This window comes from Tachyglossus aculeatus, chromosome 26 (genome assembly GCF_015852505.1).
Source record: "Tachyglossus aculeatus isolate mTacAcu1 chromosome 26, mTacAcu1.pri, whole genome shotgun sequence".
In the NCBI taxonomy this organism is placed as follows: Eukaryota; Metazoa; Chordata; class Mammalia; order Monotremata; family Tachyglossidae; genus Tachyglossus; species Tachyglossus aculeatus.
In genome coordinates this window covers 21,070,317-21,093,922 of record NC_052091.1, presented here as the reverse complement: position 1 = coordinate 21,093,922, position 23,606 = coordinate 21,070,317, and the positions used below count along the sequence as shown (strand labels likewise).

The 23,606-nt window shown below is 48.4% G+C and overlaps 1 protein-coding gene across 1 annotated transcript in view; it reads left to right on the top strand.

Annotated features, from left to right (window-relative positions):
- CTSH (cathepsin H) overlaps window positions 1-23,301 on the top strand; it is a 44,566-nt gene extending 21,265 nt beyond the window's left edge. The window contains exons 7-12 of the mRNA XM_038767591.1: window positions 357-412; window positions 1,388-1,469; window positions 1,555-1,623; window positions 13,359-13,465; window positions 19,299-19,424; window positions 22,630-23,301. Of these exons, the coding sequence (XP_038623519.1) occupies window positions 357-412; window positions 1,388-1,469; window positions 1,555-1,623; window positions 13,359-13,465; window positions 19,299-19,424; window positions 22,630-22,705 (516 nt within the window). The 3' untranslated portion in view covers window positions 22,706-23,301. The remainder of the gene's footprint in view (window positions 1-356; window positions 413-1,387; window positions 1,470-1,554; window positions 1,624-13,358; window positions 13,466-19,298; window positions 19,425-22,629) is intronic.
- Window positions 23,302-23,606: the final 305 nt, after the last annotated feature.

Below are 23,606 nucleotides of genomic sequence, written 5' to 3'. Positions count from 1 at the left end.
CCATCCTCCCATATGAGAAGCAGCATGGCTCAGTGGAAAGAGCCCGGGCTTTGGAGTCAGAGGTCATGGGTTCAAATCCCGGCTCTGCCAATTGTCAGCTGTGTGACTTTGGGCAAGTCACTTCACTTCTCTGTGCCTCAGTTCCCTCATCTGTAAAATGAGGATGAAGACTGTGAGCCCCCCATGGGACAACCTGATCACCTTGTAACCTCCCCAGCACTTAGAACAGTGCTTTGCATAGAGTAAGTGCTTAATAAATGCCATTATTATTATTGTTATTATTATTATTATTATTATTATCATCCTCTGGAACTCATGATCCCGCTTCTCTGGTTGTCCGGCCCCAATTTCTGCAGGCGGAGCAGCAGCTGGTGGACTGTGCTCAGAACTTCAACAACCACGGGTGTAACGGGTGAGGTGGGGGGGGAAGGGCAGGTGGGCAGGTGGGCAGGGGCACGCCAGGGAGGAGGGAGGTCAGAAAGCACACTGTGCCCATGGCTACCCCCGGCTCCTTGCCCCATCGCCGGCTGGGAGTCCCTTCCCGGGGCAGGGGCCAGCTTTCTTTGAGACCAGCCGGAGCTGGTGGGCCGGCAGGGTGGGGTGGAGGAAAGGAGGTTTGAAGAGCGGAAGTTTCTTCTGCTGAGGTGACTTGCTGGCTTGGGTCAGCCCAGAGGATTGTCATGGCCTGGGACCAGCCTGGCCCCGGGGTGTGGAGATCTGAGGGACGGAAGTGGCTCGATTACCCAGCCCCGAGCTCTCCTCTCAGACCCCCAGATCCACCTTCCTGAAAGCCAGAGCGTCACCCTCGGTGCCTCAGATGACTTTGGCATGAGGGCCCAAGTGGGTGTTCTGTCCTGGGTGACAATATTTGACAGAAGGGGGTCACTGTGACTAGATTGGACAGAAGGTGGTCAGCGTGGTCCCTACGAGAGCCAGATTGGCTTGTGCTCAGGCCCCCAAATTTCCTGGGGTTCCCCCCACCCAAGCCAAAGCCCATCTGCTGGTGTTTCTGTCTGTGTCCCTGCTGGGCAGGGGAGGAACTTGGGCATGTGTAGAGGGGGAATGGGGAGCTTGGACCCCCCAGCTCCCCACTTTTCCGCTCCCTTGGTCCTTCCCAACTGCTCCTGCTTCAGAAGGAATAAAAGCCGGGAACCCACCCTGCCATTCCAGTCTGGATCAGGGGAAGGGGAGGGAGTGTGCCAGTGGCAGATGGATAGCCTGCGTACCCCTCTGTCTTTACTTATGAACCTAGTACCTCATGGCAGACTCAGTTTAGGGGCCGGGTGAGGGGGTGGGGTGGGGGTTCCCCAGGCAGGTGATCCACATGGCCAACATTGGCTCTAGTCCCACCCGCAACTCATTTATTGTTGCCAACATCGCTTCACAGGGGACTCCCGAGCCAAGCATACGAGTATATCTTTTACAACAAAGGCATAATGGGAGAAGAGAGCTATCCCTACCAAGCCAAGGTAAGGCACAGGCCTCGGGCCGCCGGGTGGGATGGTGGAGGGCCCGAACCAGCCCAGGCTGACTGTCGATTCCTGTTTTCTGCAGAATGGAACCTGCAGGTTTGAGCCAGACAAAGCCATTGCCTTCGTCAAGGATGTGATCAATATAACCATTGTGAGTTTCTGCAGTGAGCGGGCAGCGAGCGTGTCTACCAGCTCTGTTTTTTTTTATATTGGCAATTATTAAGCGCTTACTAAGTGCAAAGCACTGTTCTAAGTGCTGGGAAGGTTACAAGGTGATCAGGTTGTCCCATGGGGGGCTCACAGTGTTAATCCCCATTTTACAGATGAGGTAACTGAGGCCCTGAGAAGTTGTGACTTTCCCAGAGTCACACAGCTGACAATTGGCAGAGCCGGGATTTGAACCGATGACCTCTGACTCCAAAGCCCGGGCTCTTTCCACTGAGCCACGCTGCTTCTCTGTGCTTCTCTGTTAGTGCCCTAGTGGAAAGGGCCCGGACCTAGGAGTCAGAGGACCTGGGGTCTAGTCCCGGCTCTGCCATGTATCTGCTGGATGACCTTGGGTAAGTCACTTCTCTGGGCCTCAGTTACCTTTAAAATGGGGATTATGACTGGGAGCCCCATGTGGGACAGGGATTGTGTCCAAGCCAATTTGCTTGTGTCCACCCCAGTGCTTACAACAGCGCATGTCACATAGTAAGCACTTAACAAATACCATTATTATTAGTAATAGTAGTAGTAATAATAATAATAATCCCAGCTCTGCCAATTGCTTCCTGTGTGACCTTGGGCAAATCACTTAACTTCTCTGGGCCTCAGTTTCCTCAAATGTAAAATGGGGATTCGATATCCGTTCTACCTCAGTCAGTCAGTTGTATTTATTGAGCACTTACTGTATGCAGAACACTGTACTAAGCACTGAGGAGAGTACAATATAACAATATAACTGACATATTCCCTGCTTACAATGAGTTTACAATCTAGACTTAAGACTGTGAGCCCCATGTGGGACAGGAACTGTGTATGACCCAATTAACTTATACCTACCCCAGCGCTTAAAACAGTGTTTGACACATAATAAGTGCTTAATGAGTTTACGGCAAACTCTCCCAAGTGCTTAGTAGAGTGCTCTGCACACAGTGAGCGCTGAATAAATGCAATCGCTTGAGTGGGGAAGACAGGCCCCCTGGGTGGGGAGTGAGGCAAGAGGGGCCACTCTCCTTTCCTGGTGAATTCCAAGGGCCAGACTTTGGTCTGGTAGATGGGGAGTCGGAGCCTCTTGGGATAGGGCCATGTTCTGTCATTCAGTTTGCTCGTGCCTGGGTCCCCTTTGGCAGGGGTGTGCCAATCCAGAAGTAAATGGGGAGAGGACAGTGGTGGTAAGGAGAGGGGGTTCCGCTGAGAAATGCAACAGGAGTTTATTTGACGTCTGTGTGCGGTGAAGTCACCGAGCAATGTCTGAGGGTGAGCCTCGCTGTGGGGCTGGGAATCAATTGCTGAATTGTACTTTCCAAGCGCTTCGTACAGTGTTCTGCACACAGTAAGTGTTCAATAAATACGACTGAATCAATCACTCATATTTATTAAGTGCTTACTGTGTGCAGAGCACTGCACAAAGTGCTTGGGAGAGGACAATAGAGGGGAAACTGACGGTAATAGGAATACATAAAAATTACAGGTATAGACATAAGTGCTGGGTGGCCGAGGATAATGGGAGCGAATCCAAGTGCAAGGGTGACACAGAAGGGAGAAGAAGAAATGAGTCGGGGAAGACATCTTGGAGGAGTTGTGCCTTCAGTAAGACTTTGAAGGAGGGGCGAGCGATCGTCTGGCAGATATGAAGAGGGAGGGTGTTCTAGGCCGGAAGCAGGATACAGGTGAGAGGTTGGCAGTGAGATAGATGGGATTGAGGTCCAGTGAGTAGGTTGGCATTAGAGGGCTTAGTCAGGGAAGGCTTTTTGGAGGAGATGTGCCCTCAATAAGGCTTTGAAGGTGGGGAGAGTGATCATCTGTCGGATAAGAAGAGGGAGGGCATTCGAGGCCAGAGGCAGGGCATGGGCGAAGGGCTCCCAACCAGCCTCTGCCTTCCTCTCCCTTCAACACCCTAACCAGGTCACCAACGAGCTCAGTCTGGTCCACACAGAGGCTTGGCAAGGGAGAGGGTAGGCAGGGCACAGGCTCATCCTGACCACCCACTGGGATGAGTCACAGGGATGGGGAGAGGGAGGACAGTGGTAATAATAATAATAATTGTGGGATTTGTTAAGAGCTTACTGTGTGGTAAATACTGAACTGGGGTAGATCAATCGATAATTGCTCACCCCACCTCAAGGCCTTATTGAAGGCCCACCTGATTAAGCCCTCTTGTACTCTTCTCCCGCTCCTTTCTGCATCACCCCCTTCATTCATCCTCCCTCCCATCCCCAAAGCACACACATATATATGTAATTTATTTATTTTTTATTTATGTATATTAATGTCTGCCTCCCCCTCTAGATTGTGAGCTCTTTGTGGGCAGGCAATGGGTCTGTTTGTTGCTCTATGGACTCTCCCAAGTGCATAGTACAGTGCTCTGCACACAGTAAGTGCTCAATAAATATGACTGAATGAATGAATGATCAGTCATATTTATTAAGCAGTTACTGTGCGCCGAGCACTGTAATAAGCATTTGGGAGTGTACAATGTAACAGAGTTGGTATTCATTCAGTCGTATTTTTCGAGCACTTACTGTGTACAGAGCACTGTGCTAAGCCCTTGGGAGAGTACAGTACAACAATAAAAAGATACATTCCCTGCTCACAACAAGCTTACACATCCCATGCCTACAATGCACCTATAGTTTAGAGGAGGAGACAGACATCTGTAGAAGTAAATCGGGTATGGATTTACCCGATTTACCCCATTTTCTTATGGATCACGTAAGTGCTGAGGGGCTGATTCAAAATAATTCAAGTTGGATACAGTCCCTCTCCCTTGCGGGGCTCATAGTCTAAGAGGGAGGGAGAACAGGCATTGAATCCCCATGTACATATGAGGAGACCTAGGCCCAGAGAAGTGAAGTAACTTGCCTGAGGTCACACAGCAGGCAAATGGTGGAGCGGGGATTAGAACCCGGGAGAGGAGGGTTGTGGAAAACGTGGCGGGCTCTGAGGGGCAACTTCCACTGTCAATAAGTCAATCAATTGTATTTATTGAGTGCTTACTGTGTGCAGAGCATTGTACTAAGAGTATGTTTGAGTACAAGCAGTGTGGCTTAGTGGAAAGAGCCCAGGCTTGGGAGTCAGAGGTCATGGGTTCTAATCTCGGCTCCGCCACTGATCAACTGTGTGACTTTAGGCAAGTCACTTGACTTCTCTGGGCCTCAGTTCCCTCCTCTGGAAAATGGGGATTAAGACTGTGAGCCCCATGGGGGACAATCTGATGACCTTGTATCTACCCCAGCAGTTAGAACAGTGCTCGGCATATAGTAAGCTCTTAACAAATACCATTATTATTATTATTACAATACACCAAAGGTGGTAGACATATTCCCTGCCCATAAAGAGCATGCAGTCTAGAGGGGGAGAGATCAATCAGTCAGTTGACCGATGGTATTTATTGAGCTCTTACTGCATGCAGATCACTGTACTAAGCGTATGGGGGAGTACAGTATGCTCTCTTATGTTATACTATCCAAAGCATTTAGTACAGTGCTCTTTGCACAGTAAGCGTTCAATAAATACGGTTGATTAATTGACTGATCAGGTAGAACAACGGAAATTTCTCCATCCTGTGAGAAGCAGCGTGGCTCAGTGGAAAGAACCCGGGCTTGGGAGTCAGAGGTCATGGGTTCAAATCCTGCCAATTGTCAGCTGTGTGACTTTGGGCAAGTCACTTAACTTCTCTGGGCCTCAGTTACCTCATCTGTAAAATGGGGATGAAGACTGTGAGCCCCCTTGGGACAACCTGATCACCTTGTAACCTCCCCAGAGCTTAGAACAGTGCTTTTCACATAGTATGCGCTTAATAATTGTCATTATTACTATTATTATTATTAATAGTAATAATAATAATGGTAATTATTGCCATATTGTCTACTGCCAGTCAACCACTAGGGAGCGTATGGTGCTGCTAGAAAGGTACCATGGCCGCCTGCTGATATTTATCGTATGGCCTGTAGGGGGCGCTCAGTGTATTTGACCAATCAATGAGTCAATAGTATTTATTGAGCTCTGACCTTGTGGAGAACGCTACACCAAGCACTTGGGAGAGTATAATACAAGAATGATCACAGGGCTAGAGTTTTGAAAGATCCTAGTGCCCCAAGGCTGAGGAAAGACAGGGAAGGGCAGCTCACAGGAGCTGAAAATTTGTGGGGGGAAATTGCTCTTTGCCCTCTGTCCAGGCCAGGCCAAAAAAGACCAGTTTTTTTGGGAACAGGCAGCCGTTCACATGTCACTTTACAATTCTAAATTCCTAAACTTCCGTCTCTTGGGAAAGTAGATCCAGTTCTCCGGGTGTGTAACTTAAGGCAAGAAATGCCAGAGGATGATCCCCACTGGGCTGACACGCTCCACGGACAGCATGTCCTGGGACAGCATGTGTCTTGGGTCAGAAAGTCTAGGGTGCCTATTCTTGGGAGAAGCAGCATGGTCTAGTGGATAGCGCACAGGCCTGGGAGTCAGAAGGACCTGGGCTCTACTCACGCCTCTGTCACATGCCTGCTCTGTGACCTTGGGCAAAGTCACTTTACTTCTCCATGTCTCAGTTACATCATCTGTAAAATAGGGATTAAGACTGTGAGCCCCATGTGGGGCAGGGACTGTGTCCAACCCAATTATCTTGTATTTACCCCAGCGCTTAGTACAGGGCCTGACATGTACTAAGTGCTTAACAAATACCACAATTATCATTATTATTATTCTCCACTGTTCATTTGGTCCATCCCATCTAGTACTTTAAAGGGTGACTGTTGGAGATGAAGCGGGAGGCAGGATGTGGGTGAGAAGTCAGCAGCGAGATAGACCAGATCGAGGTATAGTGAGAGAGTAGGCATTAGAGGAGCTACATGTGCGGGCTGGGTCGTAGTAGAAGAGCAGCAAGGTGAAGTAGGAGGGGGAAAAGTAATTGAGTGCTTTGAAGTCGATGGTGAGGCATTTTGTTTGATGCAGAGGTGGATGGGCATCCACCAGAGGTTCTTAAGGAGTGGGGAAACATGGACTGAATGTTTTTATAGAAAAATGACCCGGCTGTTCATGTGATATGTGCTCTCCCAGCCCGATAGGGAAGAAGGCGAGGATTCTCCCTCAACATGGTCCACCCATGTTGGCAGGCTGACAGAGAGTCACACCTGTTTGGGTTGGGGACTCACTCTCCTTCCCCTCCCTCCATCCTGGTCTTGGGAAGACAAAGATGGGGAAGGAGAGCTTAGTACAGTGCTCTGCATCATCATCATCAATCGTATTTATTGAGCTTTTACTATGTGCAGAGCACTGTACTAAGCGCTTGGGAAGTACAAATTGGCAACATATAGAGACAGTCCCTACCCAACAGTGGGCTCACAGTCTAAAAGGGGGAGACAGAGAACAAAACCAAACATACTAACAAAATAAAATAAATAGAATAGATATGTACAAGTAAAATAAATAAATAGAGTAATAAATATGTACAAACATATATACATATATACAGGTGCTGTGGGGAAGGGAAGGAGGTAAGATGAGGGGGGATGGAGAGGGGGACGAGGGGGAGAGGAAGGAAGGGGCTCAGTCTGGGAAGGCCTCCTGGAGGAGGTGAGCTCTCAGCAGGGCCTTGAAGGGAGGAAGAGAGCTAGCTTGGCGGATGGGCAGAGGGAGGGCATTCCAGGCCCGGGGGATGATGTGGGCCGGGGGTCGATGGCGGGACAGGCGAGAACGAGGTACGGTGAGGAGACTAGCGGCGGAGGAGCGGAGGGTGCGGGCTGGGCTGTAGAAGGAGAGAAGGGAGGTGAGGTAGGAGGGGGCGAGGTGATGGAGAGCCTTGAAGCCCAGGGTGAGGAGTTTCTGCCTGATGCGCAGATTGATTGGTAGCCACTGGAGATTTTTGAGGAGGGGAGTAATATGCCCAGAGCGTTTCTGGACAAAGATAATCCGGGCAGCAGCATGAAGTATGGATTGAAGTAGAGAGAGACACGAGGATGGGAGATCAGAGAGAAGGCTGATGCAGTAGTCCAGACGGGATAGGATGACAGCTTGAATGAGCAGGGTAGCGGTATGGATGGAGAGGAAAGGGCGGATCTTGGCAATGTTGCAGAGCTGAGACCGGCAGGTTTTGGTGACGGCTTGGATGTGAGGGGTGAATGAGAGAGCGGAGTCGAGGATGACACCAAGGTTGCGGGCTTGTGAGACGGGAAGGATGGTAGCGCCGTCAACAGAGATGGGAAAGTCAGGGAGAGGGCAAGGTTTGGGAGGGAAGACAAGGAGTTCAGTCTTCGACATGTTGAGCTTTAGGTGGCGGGCGGACATCCAGATGGAGATGTCCTGAAGACAGGAGAAGATGCGAGCCTGGAGAGAGGGGGAGAGAGCAGGGGCAGAGATGTAGATCTGGGTGTCATCAGCGTGGAGATGATAGTTGAAGCCGTGGGAGCGAATGAGGTCACCAAGGGAGTGCGTGTAGATTGAAAACAGAAGGGGACCAAGCACTGAACCTTGGAGAACCCCCACAGTAAGAGGATGGGAGGGGGAGGAGGAGCCTGCAAAAGAGACTGAGAAAGAACGACCGGAGAGATGAGGAGAACCAGGAGAGGATGGAGTCTGTGAAGCCAAGGTCAGATAGCGTGTTGAGGAGAAGGGGGTGGTCCACAGTGTCAAAGGCAGCTGAGAGGTCAAGGAGGATTAGGACAGAGTATCAGCCGTTGGATTTGGCAAGCAGGAGGTCATTGGTGACCTTTGAGAGGGCAGTTTCCGTGGCATGTAGGGGACGGAAACCAGACTGGAGGGGGTCGAGGAGAGAGTTGTTGTTGAGGAATTCTAGGCAGTGCTTGTAGACAACTCGTTCAAGGAGTTTGGAAAGGAATGGTAGGAGGGATATGGGGCAATAAGTAGAAGGTTACTCTGCACACAGTAAGTGCTCAATAAATATGATTGAATGAATGAAAGGGGAGTCTCCAGAGCAGTGGCAGGGAGGCGGCCCCAGAAACCAGTCGCTCCAAGGGGAACAAGGCTAGAGCAGCCAGAAAGACCAAGGGGAGAGGACCAGAGGTGAACAGAAAGAGAGAGGGAGAGAGAAAAATTAATGAGATGTGAGGTGCAGAGGGGTGGGGAAAAGGCATAGAGAGACAACATGGTCTAGTGGATAGAGTCAGAAGGACCTGGTTTGTACTTCCGACTCCCCTGCATGTCTGATCCGTGAATTCGGGCAAGTCTCTTCACTTCTTTGGGCCTCAGTTACCTCATCTGGGGATTAAGACTGTGAGCCTCGTGTGGGAAATGGACGGTGCCCAGCTTGATGAGCTTGTATCTACCCCAGTGTGTAGGACAGGGGCTGGCATATGGTAAGCACTTAAGAAATACCATTAAAAAATGGTGGCGGGGGGGCGGGGGGGGCAGTTAGAGAGCATGGGGCAAGGAGGCCAGGAGGAAACAAGAAACCAAGATGAGTTTGGAGGGAGGAGACATACACATGCACACCAGTATGTGCAAACAAAGATACATACAGGCCAACACAGGCTCCCACAGAAACCAGGAAACGTCTAGACCCACCTAGTTAGAGGCCGACACAGGCTCCCACAGACACGTGTGTGCAGACGGACAGGGCTACAACAAAAATACATGCATGCAAGACCACACAAATAGAGAATTGATTTCAGGGCCTTGGCAATTCATTCCTTCATTCATTCAATCGTATTTATTGAGCACTTACTGTGTGCAGAGCACTGTACTAAGTGCTTGGGAAGCACAAGTCGGCAACATATAGAGATGGTCCCTACCCAACAATGGGCTCACAGTCTAGGAGGGGGAGACAGAGGCAATCCATCATTCAGTGGTATTTATGCCACCCTGGTGGCAGGAGACCCCATTGGGAGGGCCCAGGGTGAGGCGAGGGTAGATCCCTGGCTGCCGCCTGTAGACTATAAGCTCTATGTGGGCAGGAAGCATGTCTCAATCAATCCATCGATCGATGGTAATTATTGAGAGTGTCTGTTTGTGGAGCACTGTACTAAGCACTTGGGACAGTACAACAGAATTAACAGATACATTTCCTGCCCAGTAGAGCTTAGTTAGTCAATTGCATTTATTGAGCGCTTACCATGTGCAGAGCACCGTACTAAGCTGGGAAAGTACAATATACCAGACTTATTTCCTGCCTACAATGAGCTTACAGTCTAGCGGGGGAGGTAGACATTCAAAAAATAAATTACGGATATGTACCTAAGTGCTGCGGGGCTGGGAGTGGGGATGAATAAAGGGAGCAAGTCAGGGTGATGCAGAAGGGAGTGAAAGAAAAGGAAAAGAGGGCTTAGTCAGGGAGGAGATGTGTCTTCAATAAGGCTTTGAAGGTGGGCAGGGTAATTGTCTGTTGAATATGAGGAGGAAGGGTGTTCCGGGCCAGAGGCAGGACGTGGGCAGGAGGTCAGAGGCGACACAGACAAGATGAAGGTACAGTCTGAGAAGGTTGGCACTAGAGGAGGAAAGTGTGCGGGCTGGGTTATAGTAGTAGTGTAGTAGTAGTTCGCAGTCTAGAGGGGGAGGCTGACATTACTATGAATAAGTAATATATAATTTAAAGATAGGTATTTCAGTGCTGTGGGGTTGGGGGTGGGGCAAATATCAAATGCCCAGAGGTCACAGATCCAAGTGCATAGGCGATACAGAAAGGAGAGCGAGCCAGTGAAAAGAGGGCTTAATTGGGGAAGGCTATTATTCTAGTGTCTTTTTTTATGGTATTAAGCACTTAATATGTGCCAGGCACTGTACTAAGTGCTTCCCTCCCAAACCCTGTCTTCCCCTTGACTTTCCCAGCAATGTAGACAGCACCACTATCCTTCCTGCCTCACAAGCCCATAACTTTGGCATTACCCTTGACTCCTCTCTCTCATTCAACCCACATATTCAATCCATCACTAAATCCTGTCATCATCATCATCAATTGTATTTATTGAGCGCTTACTATGTGCAGAGCACTGTACTAAGCGCTTGGGAAGTACAAATTGGCAACATATAGAAACAGTCCCTACCCAACAGTGGGCTCACAGTCTAAAAGGGGGAGACAGAGAACAAAACCAAACATACTAACAAAATAAAATAAATAGGATAGATATGTCGGTCCCACCTTCACAACATCACTAAAATCCACCCTTTCCTACCATTCAAACTGCTACCATGCTAATACAATCACTCATTCTATCCTGCCTGAATTACCACATCAGCCTCCTTGCTGACCTCTCAACCTCCTGTCTCTTCTCACTCCACTCCACTCCAGTCCATACTTCACTCAGCTGCCCAGTTCATTTTTCTACAGAAACTTTTAGGGCTTCTTTCCCGACTCCTCAAGAAACTCCAGTGGTTGCCCATCCACCTCTGCATCAAACAGGAACTCCTCACCATTGGCTTCTAAGGCATTCAATCACCTTGCCTCTCGCTACTCTCTGACTACAACCCAGCCCTCACACTTTGTTCCTTTAATGCCAATCTTCTCACTGTGCCCTGATCTCATCTATCTTGCCACTAACCCCTCATCCATGTCCTGCCTCTGGCTTGGAAGTCCCTCCCTCCTCAAATCCAATAGACAATTACTCCCCGCCACTTCAAAGCCTTACTGAAGGCCCATCTCCTCCAAGAGGCCTTCCCTGACTAAGCCCCCCTTTCTTCTTCTCCCACTCCCTTCTCCATTGCCCTGACTTGCTCCCTTTGTTCATCCCCTCCAGCCAAGCCCCACAGCACATATGTATACCTCTGTAACATTTATTTATATTGTCTGTCTTCCCCCCTTCTAAACTGAGAGCTCATTGTGGGCAGGGAGCGTTTCTGTTTATTGTATCATACTCTCTCTACAGTGCTCTGAATGCAGTAAGTGCTCAGTACATACAATTGAGTGAGTACAAGGTTGGACACAGTCCCTGTTCCACATGGGGCTCACAGTCTTAATCTCTATTTTACAGATGAGTCACTGAAGGCCAGAGAAGTGAAGCCACTTGCCTGAGGTCACACAGTAGTTAGGCGGCGGAAAGCCCAGTGTGGCCACAGAACTGGCGGAGGGGATAGTGGCTTTGGAGGGTGAGGGAGGGCATGAGAGGGGCTGTTTCTGCCCCGAGAAAGAGGAAGAGGGCTAGATGGCCATTTGGTCCCCTAAATCAAACAGATCCTCAAGTGTGGTCACAGGGAGAGTGTAGCTGGAACATGAGAAACAGGGAAGAGAAAGAAACACTTCTCTTTCTCCAGCCCACAAATGGAGAAGGCAATACACCACATTTTCCAGGGGCCTGAAACCGGAACCAAGAGCCCAACAACTTGACTGCTGAGAGAAGCACTGTGGCCTAGTAGCTAGATCACTGGCCTGGGTGTCAGAAGGACCAGGGTTCTAATCCTGGCTCCACCACTGGCCTGCTGTGTGACCTTGGGCAAGTCATTTCCACTTCTCTAAGGCTCAGTTCCCTCATCCTTAAAATGGGGATTAGGACTGTGAGCCCCATGTGAGTAGCTTGTATCTACCCTAGCCCCTATTCATTCATTCAGTCATATTTATTGAACACTTTCTGTGTGCAGAACACTGTACTAAGCGCTTGGGAAGTACAAGTTGGCAACATATAGAGCCGGTCCCTACCCAACAACGGGCTCACAGTCTAGACGCCTGGCACATTAGTAAGTGCTTAACAAATACCATTAAAAGAAAAAAAAAAGAATGTCCTGGCTGAGCAGAATGAGTTTATTAGATTAGACACGGTCCCTGTCCCACACATGGCTCACAGTCTTAATCCCCATTTTACAAAAGAGGGGAGCAAGGCCCAGAGAAGTGAAATGACTTGCCCAAGGTCACACAGCAGACAAGTGGCAGAGCTGTTATTAGAACCCAGGTCCTTCTGACTCCCAGCTCTATCCATTAGGCCATGATGCTTCCACTTGGTATTTACCCCACCCTCACTCCCACAGCGCTTATGTACAGATCAGTAATTTGTGTGGATTTTAATATCTGGCTCCCCCTCTAAACTGCAAACTCCTTGTGGGCAGGGAATGTGTCTACCAATTCCATTGTTTGGCACTCCCCCAAGCACTTAGTACAATGTGCTACACACAATAAGCATTCAATAAATACCACTGATTGATTGAGGCGCAGAGAAGTTGTGACTTGCCCAAGGTCACACAAACTAGTGAATTAGAACCCTCGTCCCCCAACTTCCAGCCCTGTGGTCTTTTCATTAGGTCATGCTGCTTCTTAGCAGGCTCCACTGTCTCATTGCCTGATACTCTGCTGCCAATGAAAAAGAGTTGCAGAAAAAAGAGTGGGAAAGCAGCATCCCAGGCATATTCATTTTGTTTTGGTATTTGTTAAGCACTTACTATGTGCCGGGCACTGTACTAAGCGCTGGAGTAGATACAGGCAAATCAGGTGAAACACAGTCCCACAACAGGGCTCCCAGTCTCAATCCCCATATTACAGATGAGGCCACTGAGCCCCAGAGAAGTGAAGTTACTTGCCCAAAGTCATGCAGCAATTAGAACTCAGGTCCTTCCAACTCTCAGACCAGTGCTATTTCCATTAGGCCACCCTGCTTCTCTAATGGCTGCTCCTCTTTCAGTCCATGAGAAAACAATGCTGCTCCCCCTTTGGCCTTGATTCCGACCAGACGATCGCGGGTCTGGTGGTCCAGGAGGGATCGGAGGAGGGGAAGCGGACAGAAAAATCAACTGAGGACCAACATTTCTTGTCTCTAGTATGATGAAGAGGCCATTGTGGAGGCAGTTGCTCAGCACAACCCGGTCAGCATTGCTTTCGAAGTGACGTCCGATTTCATTAGCTACCACAAAGGCATCTATTCCAAGTGAGTTTGCCCCCCGCCAACCCCAGCCCCTCCCTGCCTGCTCCCTACGAGGGTGATGATTTACTGGGATCAGAGGGGGTTGAGGGGAGAAATTTTATGCCCCCTTTTAATATAGCTTGAAGGTATTTAAGTATAACCTCCACCACACCCGCAGTCAAAAGGCATCCTTGCAACTATAAATCATTTATTAATGTCTGTCTCCCCCTCTGGACTGTAAGCTTGTTGTGGGCAGGGAACGGGTCTACCAAGTGTTGTATCGTGCTCTCCCAAGCACTTAGTACAGTGTTCTGCACCCAGTAAGCGCTCAATAGATACAATTAGCACTTTTCCCTTCCTGCCAGCTTCCTGAGAAAGTGATGACAAGATGGAGTTGAGAAGGCATCATTTCATGCCCCATGCTCTGTCCACTAGGCCACCCTGCCAGGAGACTGGGTAGACCAACAGGTAAACCTATCTTAGACCAACAACCCTCACTGGCCCATCCACTCATTCTCTGGTGCCCTCACTAGGCAGGGCCAGAAGGCAGGGGAGGCCACGACAGTGCTTCCCCTCGTCTGGGCAACAAGTCAAACTATAAGGCTCAAACTGCAAGCCTGGGAGCCTGGCCCCCTTGACCTGGACCCTGGCATCAGGATTCCTGAAGGTCAGAGTTGACCACAAGCCATGAGGCTTGATTTCACTCTGCCTTTTGGCTAGAACATTATGAGGGAATGTTCAATCAATCGTGCCAGCTGTTTGGATCCAGCGTGCCATGGTGTGGGAAGAAACAGCCTGCATGATGATGATAGTAGTCACAGTAATAATAATAACTCTGGTATTTTTGAGTGGTATTTGTTAAGCATTTACTGTGTGACAGGCATTGTACTATGCGCTGGAGCAGCTATAAGCTAATCAGGTTGGACACACAGTCCGTGTCCTATGTGGGGCTCACAATCTTAATCCCCATTTTACAGATCAGGTTACTGAGGCATAGAGGAGTCAAGTGACTTGCCCCAGGTCATCTGGCTGACAAGTGGTGGAGCCGGGATTAGAACCCAGGTCCTTCTGACTCCCAGGCCCGTGCTCTATCCACTAGGCCACACTGCTTCCTAAGTATTTAATAATAATGATAATTATGGCATTTTTTAAGTGCTTACCATGTGCAAAGCACTGTTCTAAGCGCTAGGGAGGTTACAAGGTGATCAAGTTGTCCCCACGAGTCCCTCACAGTCTTAATCCCCCATTTTACAGATGAGGTAACTGAGGCTCAGAGAAGTAAAGTGACTTGCCCAAAGTCATACAGCTGACAAGTGGCAGAGCCGGGCTTTGAACCCATGACCTCTGACTCCAAAGCCCGGGCTCTTTCCACTGAGCCATGCTGCTTTTCTGTGAAGTTATTATTTCTTAAGTTCTTACTAATAGGCACTGTATCAAGTGCTAAGGAGACATAATACAATCAGGCCGGACACAGCCCTCTCCCACTTGGGGCTCATGGTCTAAGGGGAGGGAGAACAGGTATTGAATCCCCACTTTACAGATGAGGAAACAGAGGCCCAGAGCACTTGAGTGACTTCCCCAAAGTTCCACAGCTGGCAAGTGGCAGAGTTAGCATTTGAACCCAGATCCCCGGACTCACAGGCCCGTGCTCTTTCCACTAGGTCACGCTGCTTCTCTGAGCGCATGCGTGTATGCATGTGCGCACAGGGTAAGTGTACCAGTGCAAGTTTTACTCCTTCCTGGGTTTTGCAAGAACACAACCCTGGCATACAGGAGAACCGGGTGTTCGAAACTGTATTAAAGGAGTATGGCCGTGGAGGAATCAGGAAATGACCTTCCTTCAGAACTCCATCTTAGTTTGTCTTCCATTACAGTTTTGCCAGGTGAGGACTTGGAGAGAATCCATACGATAGTGCCAGAAGTAATTGACATGATGGGAAATGGATCAGATGAGGAAAGGTTAAAGGATTAGGGATTGTTTTGCCTGGAGAGGAAAAAAAACTGGAACATTTCTAGTTTGGCCTCTCCATTCCCAATTGTTCTCTGTTCTCACTGAAGAGGAAAGGGGATTCAGTTGCAACAGGAGAAATTTTGCTTCAACAGATGGAATGGCTTCTTGGCTTCCAGAAAAAAGGTTGTGTCATCCCCACCCCTGGGGATCTCAAAGACATGAAAAGACACCATCTTTTTTTTCCTCAACGGTGTCTGTTAAGGGTTTACTATGTGCCAGGCCCTGAACTAAGCACTACAGTAGGTACAAGCTAATCAGGTTGGACGCTGTCCATGGCCCACATGGGGCTTGCAGTCTTAATCCCCATTTTCCAGATGAGGTAACTGAGGCACAAATAAATTGACTTGTCCCAACCCCTAGGGGTCTTAAAGAAATAGACACCATTTTTTAAGTGGTATTTGTTAAGCGCTTACTATGGGCCAGGCACTGTACTAAGTACTAGGGTAGATACAAACTATTCAGGTTGGACACAGTCCATGTTCTATGGAGGCTCTCAGTCATAATCCCCAGATGAGGCAACTGAGGCACAGAAAGATGAAGTGACTTGCCCAAATCACACAACAGACAAGTGAGAAGCAGCGTGACCTAGTGGGTAGAGCAAGGGCCCAGGAGTCAGAAGGTCCTGAGTTCTAATCCCAGCTGTGCTGCTTGTCTGCCATGTGACCTCGGGCAAGTTATTTCTCTTCTCTGGGCCTCAGTTACCTCATCTGTAAAATGAGAATCAAGACTGTGTGTCCCATGTGGGACAGGGACTGTGTTCAACCGGACAACTTTGTATCTACCCAAGTGCTTAGTACAGTGCCTGGCACATAGTAAGCAACGTAACAAATGCCATTTAAAAAAAGTGGCAGAACCAAAATTAGAACGCAGGTCCTTCCGACTCCCAGGTCCAGGATCGATCCACATAGCCATATGGCTTCTCTTTCCTAAATGGTTTTGCTATTCACCTCCCTGGAAGCAGGGACTTCCCTTCAGGATGTCTCTCCTAGCACTGGGTTTGGCTGCTTCTCCTCATGAATATGAACGAAAGCAGGCTGTGAAAGAAGGATGTTTCTACTCTCCACCATGGTTAACAGAGTTTCAGTTTTGACTGTGAGTCGGGAGATATTTCAAAACAGCAGGGGATTAATGAGAAACAATGGAAAGGGAATAATTTCCTAGATCGTCAGCCACCCTAAATAGATTTAAAGGGCCAGTCCAAGAAAGAAGCAGAGCAATTCAGATACCAAGAAAATCGAGCACCCGAGAAGCAGCGTGGCCAAGTGGAAAGAGCACGGGCCTTTGGAGTCTGAGTCTGCCTGTCTACTTGCTTTGTTTTGTTGTCTGTCTCCCCCATATAGACTGTAAGCCCGTTGTTGGGTAGGTATTGTCTCTGTTGCCGAATTGTACTTTCCAAGCGCTTAGTACGGTGCTCTCCCCCTTTTAGACTGTGAGCCCACTGTTGGGTAGGAACTGTCTCTATATGTTGCCAACTTGTACTTCCCAAGCGCTTAGTACAGTGCTCTGCACACAGTAAGCGCTCAATAAATACGATTGATTGATTGATTGCTCTGCAAACAGTAAGTACTCAGTAAATATGATTGAATGAATGAATTAGTCTGAGGGATTTTAATCCCAGCTCTGCCACTTACCTGTTGTGGGATCTTGGACAAGTCACTTAATTTCTCTGTGCCTTAGTTCCCTCATCTATCAAATGGGGATTTGTTACCAGTTCTCCCTCCTATATAGACTGTGAGCCCCATATGTGTATGTATCCCAGCACTTGGCACATAGTAAGCGCTTAACAAACACCACAGTTATTACAGAGACCTTCACTCACCTCTACATACAGTCTCCCAGGAAGACTTGTCTACAGAATAAAGTAAAACAGTCTGTTTCAGCTTTTGCAGTTCATTGTTTTTCCTAAATTCTCTAGATTGTAACCTCATTACAGGCAGGGAACAAGTCTTCAGATTCTGTTGTATTGTCCTCTCCCAAGCACTTAGTACAGTGCTCTGTACATAGTAAGCACTCAATAAATACCATTGATTGATTGATTCGAATAAGAATCTCTCCTCTTGATCTGAATTACCGGTAGCCCTCAACTTGAGAGGTTTTGAGTTAAGATGCCCGGCATTTACGATTTTACACCATTTCCGGTTTTTCACACGTGGGTTTCAACTTTTCAGCATTAGCCTTGAATGTGACTCTAACTTTGGGGCATGTGGTGGGTTGGGGTTCATGGGTGACGGAAGGAAATGGAGAAACAATTTTAAAAGCTGGAAGAGGAGAAACTGAGGGGAAAGTTTAAAGTGAACAGGGAGTTAGGAGGGGCGGGGTACCAAGAGAGTCTGTGCGGGGAGAGGAGGGAGAAGGACGTGCTTATCTGTTTCCAGGGGAGATTGTCAAGCCCATTTTACTTCCAATAAAGAAAAAACCACTAATCTATTAGGGAACCTCTGGCTCAATATCAATCAATCAATCAATCAATGGTAGTTATTGACCGCTCACTGTGAAAAGAGCACAGTACACAGATGAAACAATATGCCGCTCTGTTACTGACTGTAGATGTTTTTGTGTTTGTCTCCTCTGTTAGGATGTCCTGGGCAGGGAATGTATCACTTCTTTATTCCTGTTGGCATTGTACTAAGTGGGTGCTCAGTAATCAATCTATCAATGGTATTTATTGAGTGCTTACTATGTGCAGACCACTATAGTAAGCACTTGGGAGAGTACAGTGCAACAAATACTGCCACTGCTATCGATCATTTACCGAGATTCCAGTTCTTGGTTATTTTGGTATACTAAATAATAATGTAATTGGTTATTTTGGAAGGAGGCCTTCCCTGACTGAGCCCCTTCCTTCCTCTCCCCCTCGTCCCCCTCTCCATCCCCCATCTTACCTCCTTCTTACCTCCTTCCCTTCCCCACAGCACCTGTATATATGTTTGTACATATTTATTACTCTATTTATTTATTATTTATTTTACTTGTGCATATCTATATTTATTTTATTTTGTTAGTATGTTTGGTTTTGTTTTCTGTCTCCCCCTTTTAGACTGTGAACCCACTGTTGGGTAGGGACCGTCTCTATATGTTGCCAACTTGTACTTCCCAAGCGCTTAGTACAGTGCTCTGCACACAGTAAGCGCTCAATAAATACGATTGATTGATTGGAGAAGCAGTATGGTCTAATGGAAGGTTCTAATCCCAACTCCTCCGCTTGCCTTCTTTTTGACCTTGGGCAAGTCTGGGCCTCAGTTTCCTCATCTGTAAAATGGGAATTAAATCCTTGTTCTCCCTTCTACTTCAACTGTGAACTCCACGTGGGACAGGGACCATGTCTGACCCAGTTATCTTGTATCTGCGCCGGAACTTAGTACAGTGCTTTGCACATAGCAAACACTTAAATGACAATACTACTGTTATAAAAACTAGGGTATCCGACTTTAGGTCAGGAACCTATCACCATCTCTAACATTGTTCCTATGAAAACATGAGCTCCAATTTATATCATTTTTGACTTAAGATGCAGTCTTCAGGAACCAGTTGTGTCCTAAGTCCCAAGGACTACCTGCAGTGTGGTTTTATTGTGATATTTGTATGGGGTTTCTTTGAACTTGGTTCCCTGGGTTCTAATCCCAGCTCCGCCACTTGTCTTCTGTGTGACCTTGGGCAAGTCACTTCACTTCTCTACGCCTCAGTCCCCTCATCCGTAAAATGGGGATTGAGACTGTGAGCATCGAGACTGAGCCTCACATGGGACAGGGACTGTGTCCAACTTGATTTGCTTGCATCCACCCCAGCACTTTGCACAGTGTCTGGCACATAGCAAGTGCTTAACAAATACCATCTTTTTTTTTTTAGCCCAAAGTGTCATAATACGCCAGACAAAGTGAATCATGCCGTGCTGGCTGTAGGGTATGGAGAAGAAAATGGAATTCCCTATTGGATCATCAAAAACTCCTGGGGTGAATCCTGGGGCCTCGATGGGTAAGGAATTTGGTTTAATGTTTAACTGTAAGCTGTACAATGGAATCTTCCAGTGGGTGAAAAGCCTCAGGGTGATAATGATAATGATGATAATCATTTAATTGGTATTTAAGGCCTTCAAGATGTACGAGGTGGAGAGGCTGTGACATAATTTCTCGGCTGATGGGAAACTGTGTTTACAAAATATAGAGGAACCAGTGTGGTTGAGGCCTGTTGTGGTTGAGGACTTCCTCATCGAAACAGAAAACATTTTTTAGATGCCCGGTGTCCAGAAGTGTTAAGCCAGCTACTTGGTCAATCGATCGCATTTATTGAGTGCTTTCTGAGCGCAGACCACTGGACTATGCTCTTGGGAGAGTTGGTAGACACAGTCCCTACCCACAATGAGTTTCCAGTCTTGACAGGGACATTAATAGCAATAAATTATAAAGGGTTAAATCCCTGCATTTGTGCTTGTGGGCAGAGCACAGCTTTGGGTTGTCTACAGTGAGGCGGCCTTCAGGACTCCAACCCGCCCCCCCCCCCCCCACCCCCACCCCAGTCCACCCATGTCACCCACCCTCCTCCACCTCAGTGGTTTCCAAAGGAGCTAAAGAGGTGCAGGTCCTGTGCAGAACACGTGTACAGTTGGTAGACATGATCCCTGCTACCTTAGGAACTTACAGTCTCAAGGAGGAGACAGATAGCGTGGCTCAGTGGAAAGAGCACGGGCTTTGGAGTCGGAGGTCATGGGTTCGAATCCCTGCTCTGCCAATTGTCAGCTGTGTGTCTTTGGGCAAGTTACTTAACTTCTCTGTGCCTCAGTTCCCTCATCTGTACAAGGGGGATTAAGACTGTGAGCCCCCTGTGGGACAACCTGATCACCATGTAACCTCCCCAGTGCTTAGAACAGTGCTTTGCACATAGTAAATGCTTAATAAATGCCATTATTATTATATAGAAGGAGAAATAACCTAGTAGTAGGGCTAATACATAAGTGCTGTGGGGTTGGGTGAGTATCAAAGTGCTTTAGGCAGTAATCAATAAATCAATCATATTTATTGAGCATTTGATGGATGCAGTGCACTGTACTAAGCACTTGGGAGAGCACAATACAAAGAGTTGGTAGACACATCCCAGCCCACCACGAGCTTACATTCTAGAAGGGGAGACAGACAGTTAAATTATGGATACGGAAATAAGTGCAGTGCAGTCCCCAAGGACATAGGTTTCGCGGGAGGGAAGGCAGATAGAATGGGGAGATGAGAGGTCAGTCTTCCTGGAGGAGATACTTTAGCACTTTGAGGAGGGTGAGAGTGGTGATGTGTCAGATATTAAGGGGGAGGGAGTTCCAGGAAAGAGGGAGGATGTGGGACAGGGTCGGAGAAGGAGAGGAGCAAGGTTAGGTGTGGGGGAGAGCTGACTGATTAAAGTTGCTTGTTCTGGAGATGAGTGGACATGCACTGGAAGTTTCTGAGGAGTGGGAAGAGACACACAGAACGATTTTTTTAGGAAAATGATCCAGATAACAGAGTTTGAACCGTAATGGGGAGAGACAGGAAGTGGGTAGCCCAGCGAGGAGGTTGATGCAGTAATCCTATGCAGCATAGGACAGGTTCAGGGTGATAGCAGTTTGGATGGGGAGGATTCTAGAGATCAATCAATCAAGTGTATTTACTGAGAGCTTATTATGTTCAGAGCACTGTACTAAGTGCTTGGAAGAGTTCAGTAGAACAATAAACACATTCCCTGCCCACAACGATCTTACAGTCTACGGGGGAGACAGACATTGATAGAAATGAATAAATTACCAGTCACTAGGGGCTCTCTGGTCCCAGGGACGGGGCCAGGATTGCCCTGCCGCTTCCAGCAATCCTTTCCTTCTCTCCTTCCGGGCTCAGCCAGAAGGGAAGCCACCAGCCTGCAAGTTGGGATCCGGGTTCTAATCCTGGCTCTGCCACTTGGGCAAGTCACTTAACTCCTCTGAGCCTCAGGTTTCTCATCTGTAAAGTGGGGATTCACTACCTGTTTGCCTTTCCCTCAGACTGTGAGCCCCATTTTTTTAATGGCATTTGTGAAGTGCTTACTACAGGCCAGGCACTGTAATAAGCAGCCAGTCAGTCACATTTACTGTGCGCTTACGGTGTGCAGAGCACTGTAGTAAATACTTGGGAGAGTATGATGCATCAGATACATTCCCTGCCCACAACGAGTTTACAGACCAGAGGGGATACTGAGGTGGGTAGATACAAACTAACCGGATTGGAGACAGTCCCTGTTCCAAATGAGGCTCCCAGTCTTAATCCCCATTTTCCAGATGAGGAAACGGGGGCACTGAGAAGTGAAGTGACTTGCCCAAGGTCACACAGCAGACAAGTAGGAGAGCCGGAATTGGAACCCAGGTCCTCTGACTCCCAGGTCCAGGCTCTATCCACTAGGTCAAGCTGCTTCCCATGTGGGACATGAACTGTATCTGCCCTGATGATCTCATATCCACCTCAGTGTTTAGTATAGCTCTTGGTACATAGTAAGAGCCAAGAAAATACCACAGTATTCATTCAATCGTATTTATTGAGCACTTACTGTGTGCAGAGCACTGTACTAAGCGCTTGGGAAGTACAAGTTGGCAACATATAGAGACGGTCCCTATCCAACAACGGGCTCGCAGTCTAGAAGGGGGAGACAGACAACGAAACAAAACATGGAGACGGGTGTCGAAACCGTCAGAACAAATAGAATTAAAACTCTATGCACATCATTAACAAAATAAATAGAATAGTAAATATGTACATGTACATTAAATAGAGTAATAAATCTGTACAAACATATATACAGGTGCTGTGGGGAGGGGAAGGAGATAGAGCCGGGGGGATGGGGAGGAGGAGAGGAAAAAGGGGGCTCAGTCTGGGAAGGCCTCCTGGAGGAGGTGAGCTCTCAGTAGGGCTTTGAAGGGAGGAAGAGAGCTAGCTTGGCAGATGTGCAGAGGGAGGGCTTTCCAGGCCAGGGAGAGGACGTGGGTTGGGGGTCGACGGTGGGACAGGTGAGTACGAGGTACAGTGAGGAGGTTAGCAGCAGAGGAGCAGAGGGTGCAGCTGGGCTGGAGAAGGAGAGAAGGGAGATGAGGTAGGAGGGGGCGAGGTGATGGAGAGGTGATTACTCTTATTGTTATTATTTTATTACTGAACCAGTCACCTCTCCTTCCTCTTCTCATTTTCCCTCTGCCCAGGTATTTCCTGATGGAGCGAGGAAAGAACATGTGCGGACTTGCTGACTGCGCATCCTACCCGATCCCCCTGGTCTAGGCCCGAGTGCCACGTCCAGGGGCCGGGCACGGGGAATTGCCATGGTGGAAAGCTCTTGGATGCCAGAAAGGCTGGCCACCCAACACTTGGCCTGGCCCCGAGGGAGACAAGGGCCTCCAGCCTCTTTCTTCCCCTCAGAAAATCTCACTGAGAGCTAGGAGACACAGGCCAGATCTCGTTCTTGTTCCTGGACACCCCTACCCCTGCCCTGCCATCCCAGCAGTCCCCTCAGAACACAGCCAAGGGGAGTCTCTCCACGGAGTCTTTCCCCCTCCTACACCCCCTTACCCAGGCACAGTCCGAACCTCCTAAAGTCAGCCGGCCCTCAGGCTGGTTTTAAGTCACTCAAGGGAATCATGCCCCTCTCTTCCTTGTGGAAGGCCTTCTTGTAGCTTAAATGCCCTTACATCCTCTCAGGACAATTTTATTCCCGATGCACCAAACTGTTCCCTTTGAAACAAAAACAGGCACTCATCCTGAAAATGGGTACGATGCAGGTTTCTTTTGACAAAGAGTTGATTATTTTTCACCTGACCTGATTGCTACCTCCTATTTTCATTGTTGTTCAATAAAGAGGCTATTTTCATAACTGGAAATGCCCAGAGTGGCTGACTTTATGAAGCAACCCGCTTCCGGGTTGTGGATTCTTGGTTTCTCCCGGGGAAGAGGGAGGTGAGCGGCTACCGTGGCACTGGGCTCCCTTTCCCCTTATGTAACGTGTGGGAAGTGAGGTCAACCACTGTAGTGGTAGGATTGGGCCTTTTGACCTCAAAGGTGTCCTTCCAGGGGGAGGGGCCTAGTGGCCTCCCTCCAGCCTCAGACAGGATGTCTGAGGAATGTCGGGGACTGGCGGTCATTTCCTCTGGGCTTCCCTGAGGTGCTACCACACACAGTCCCCTTC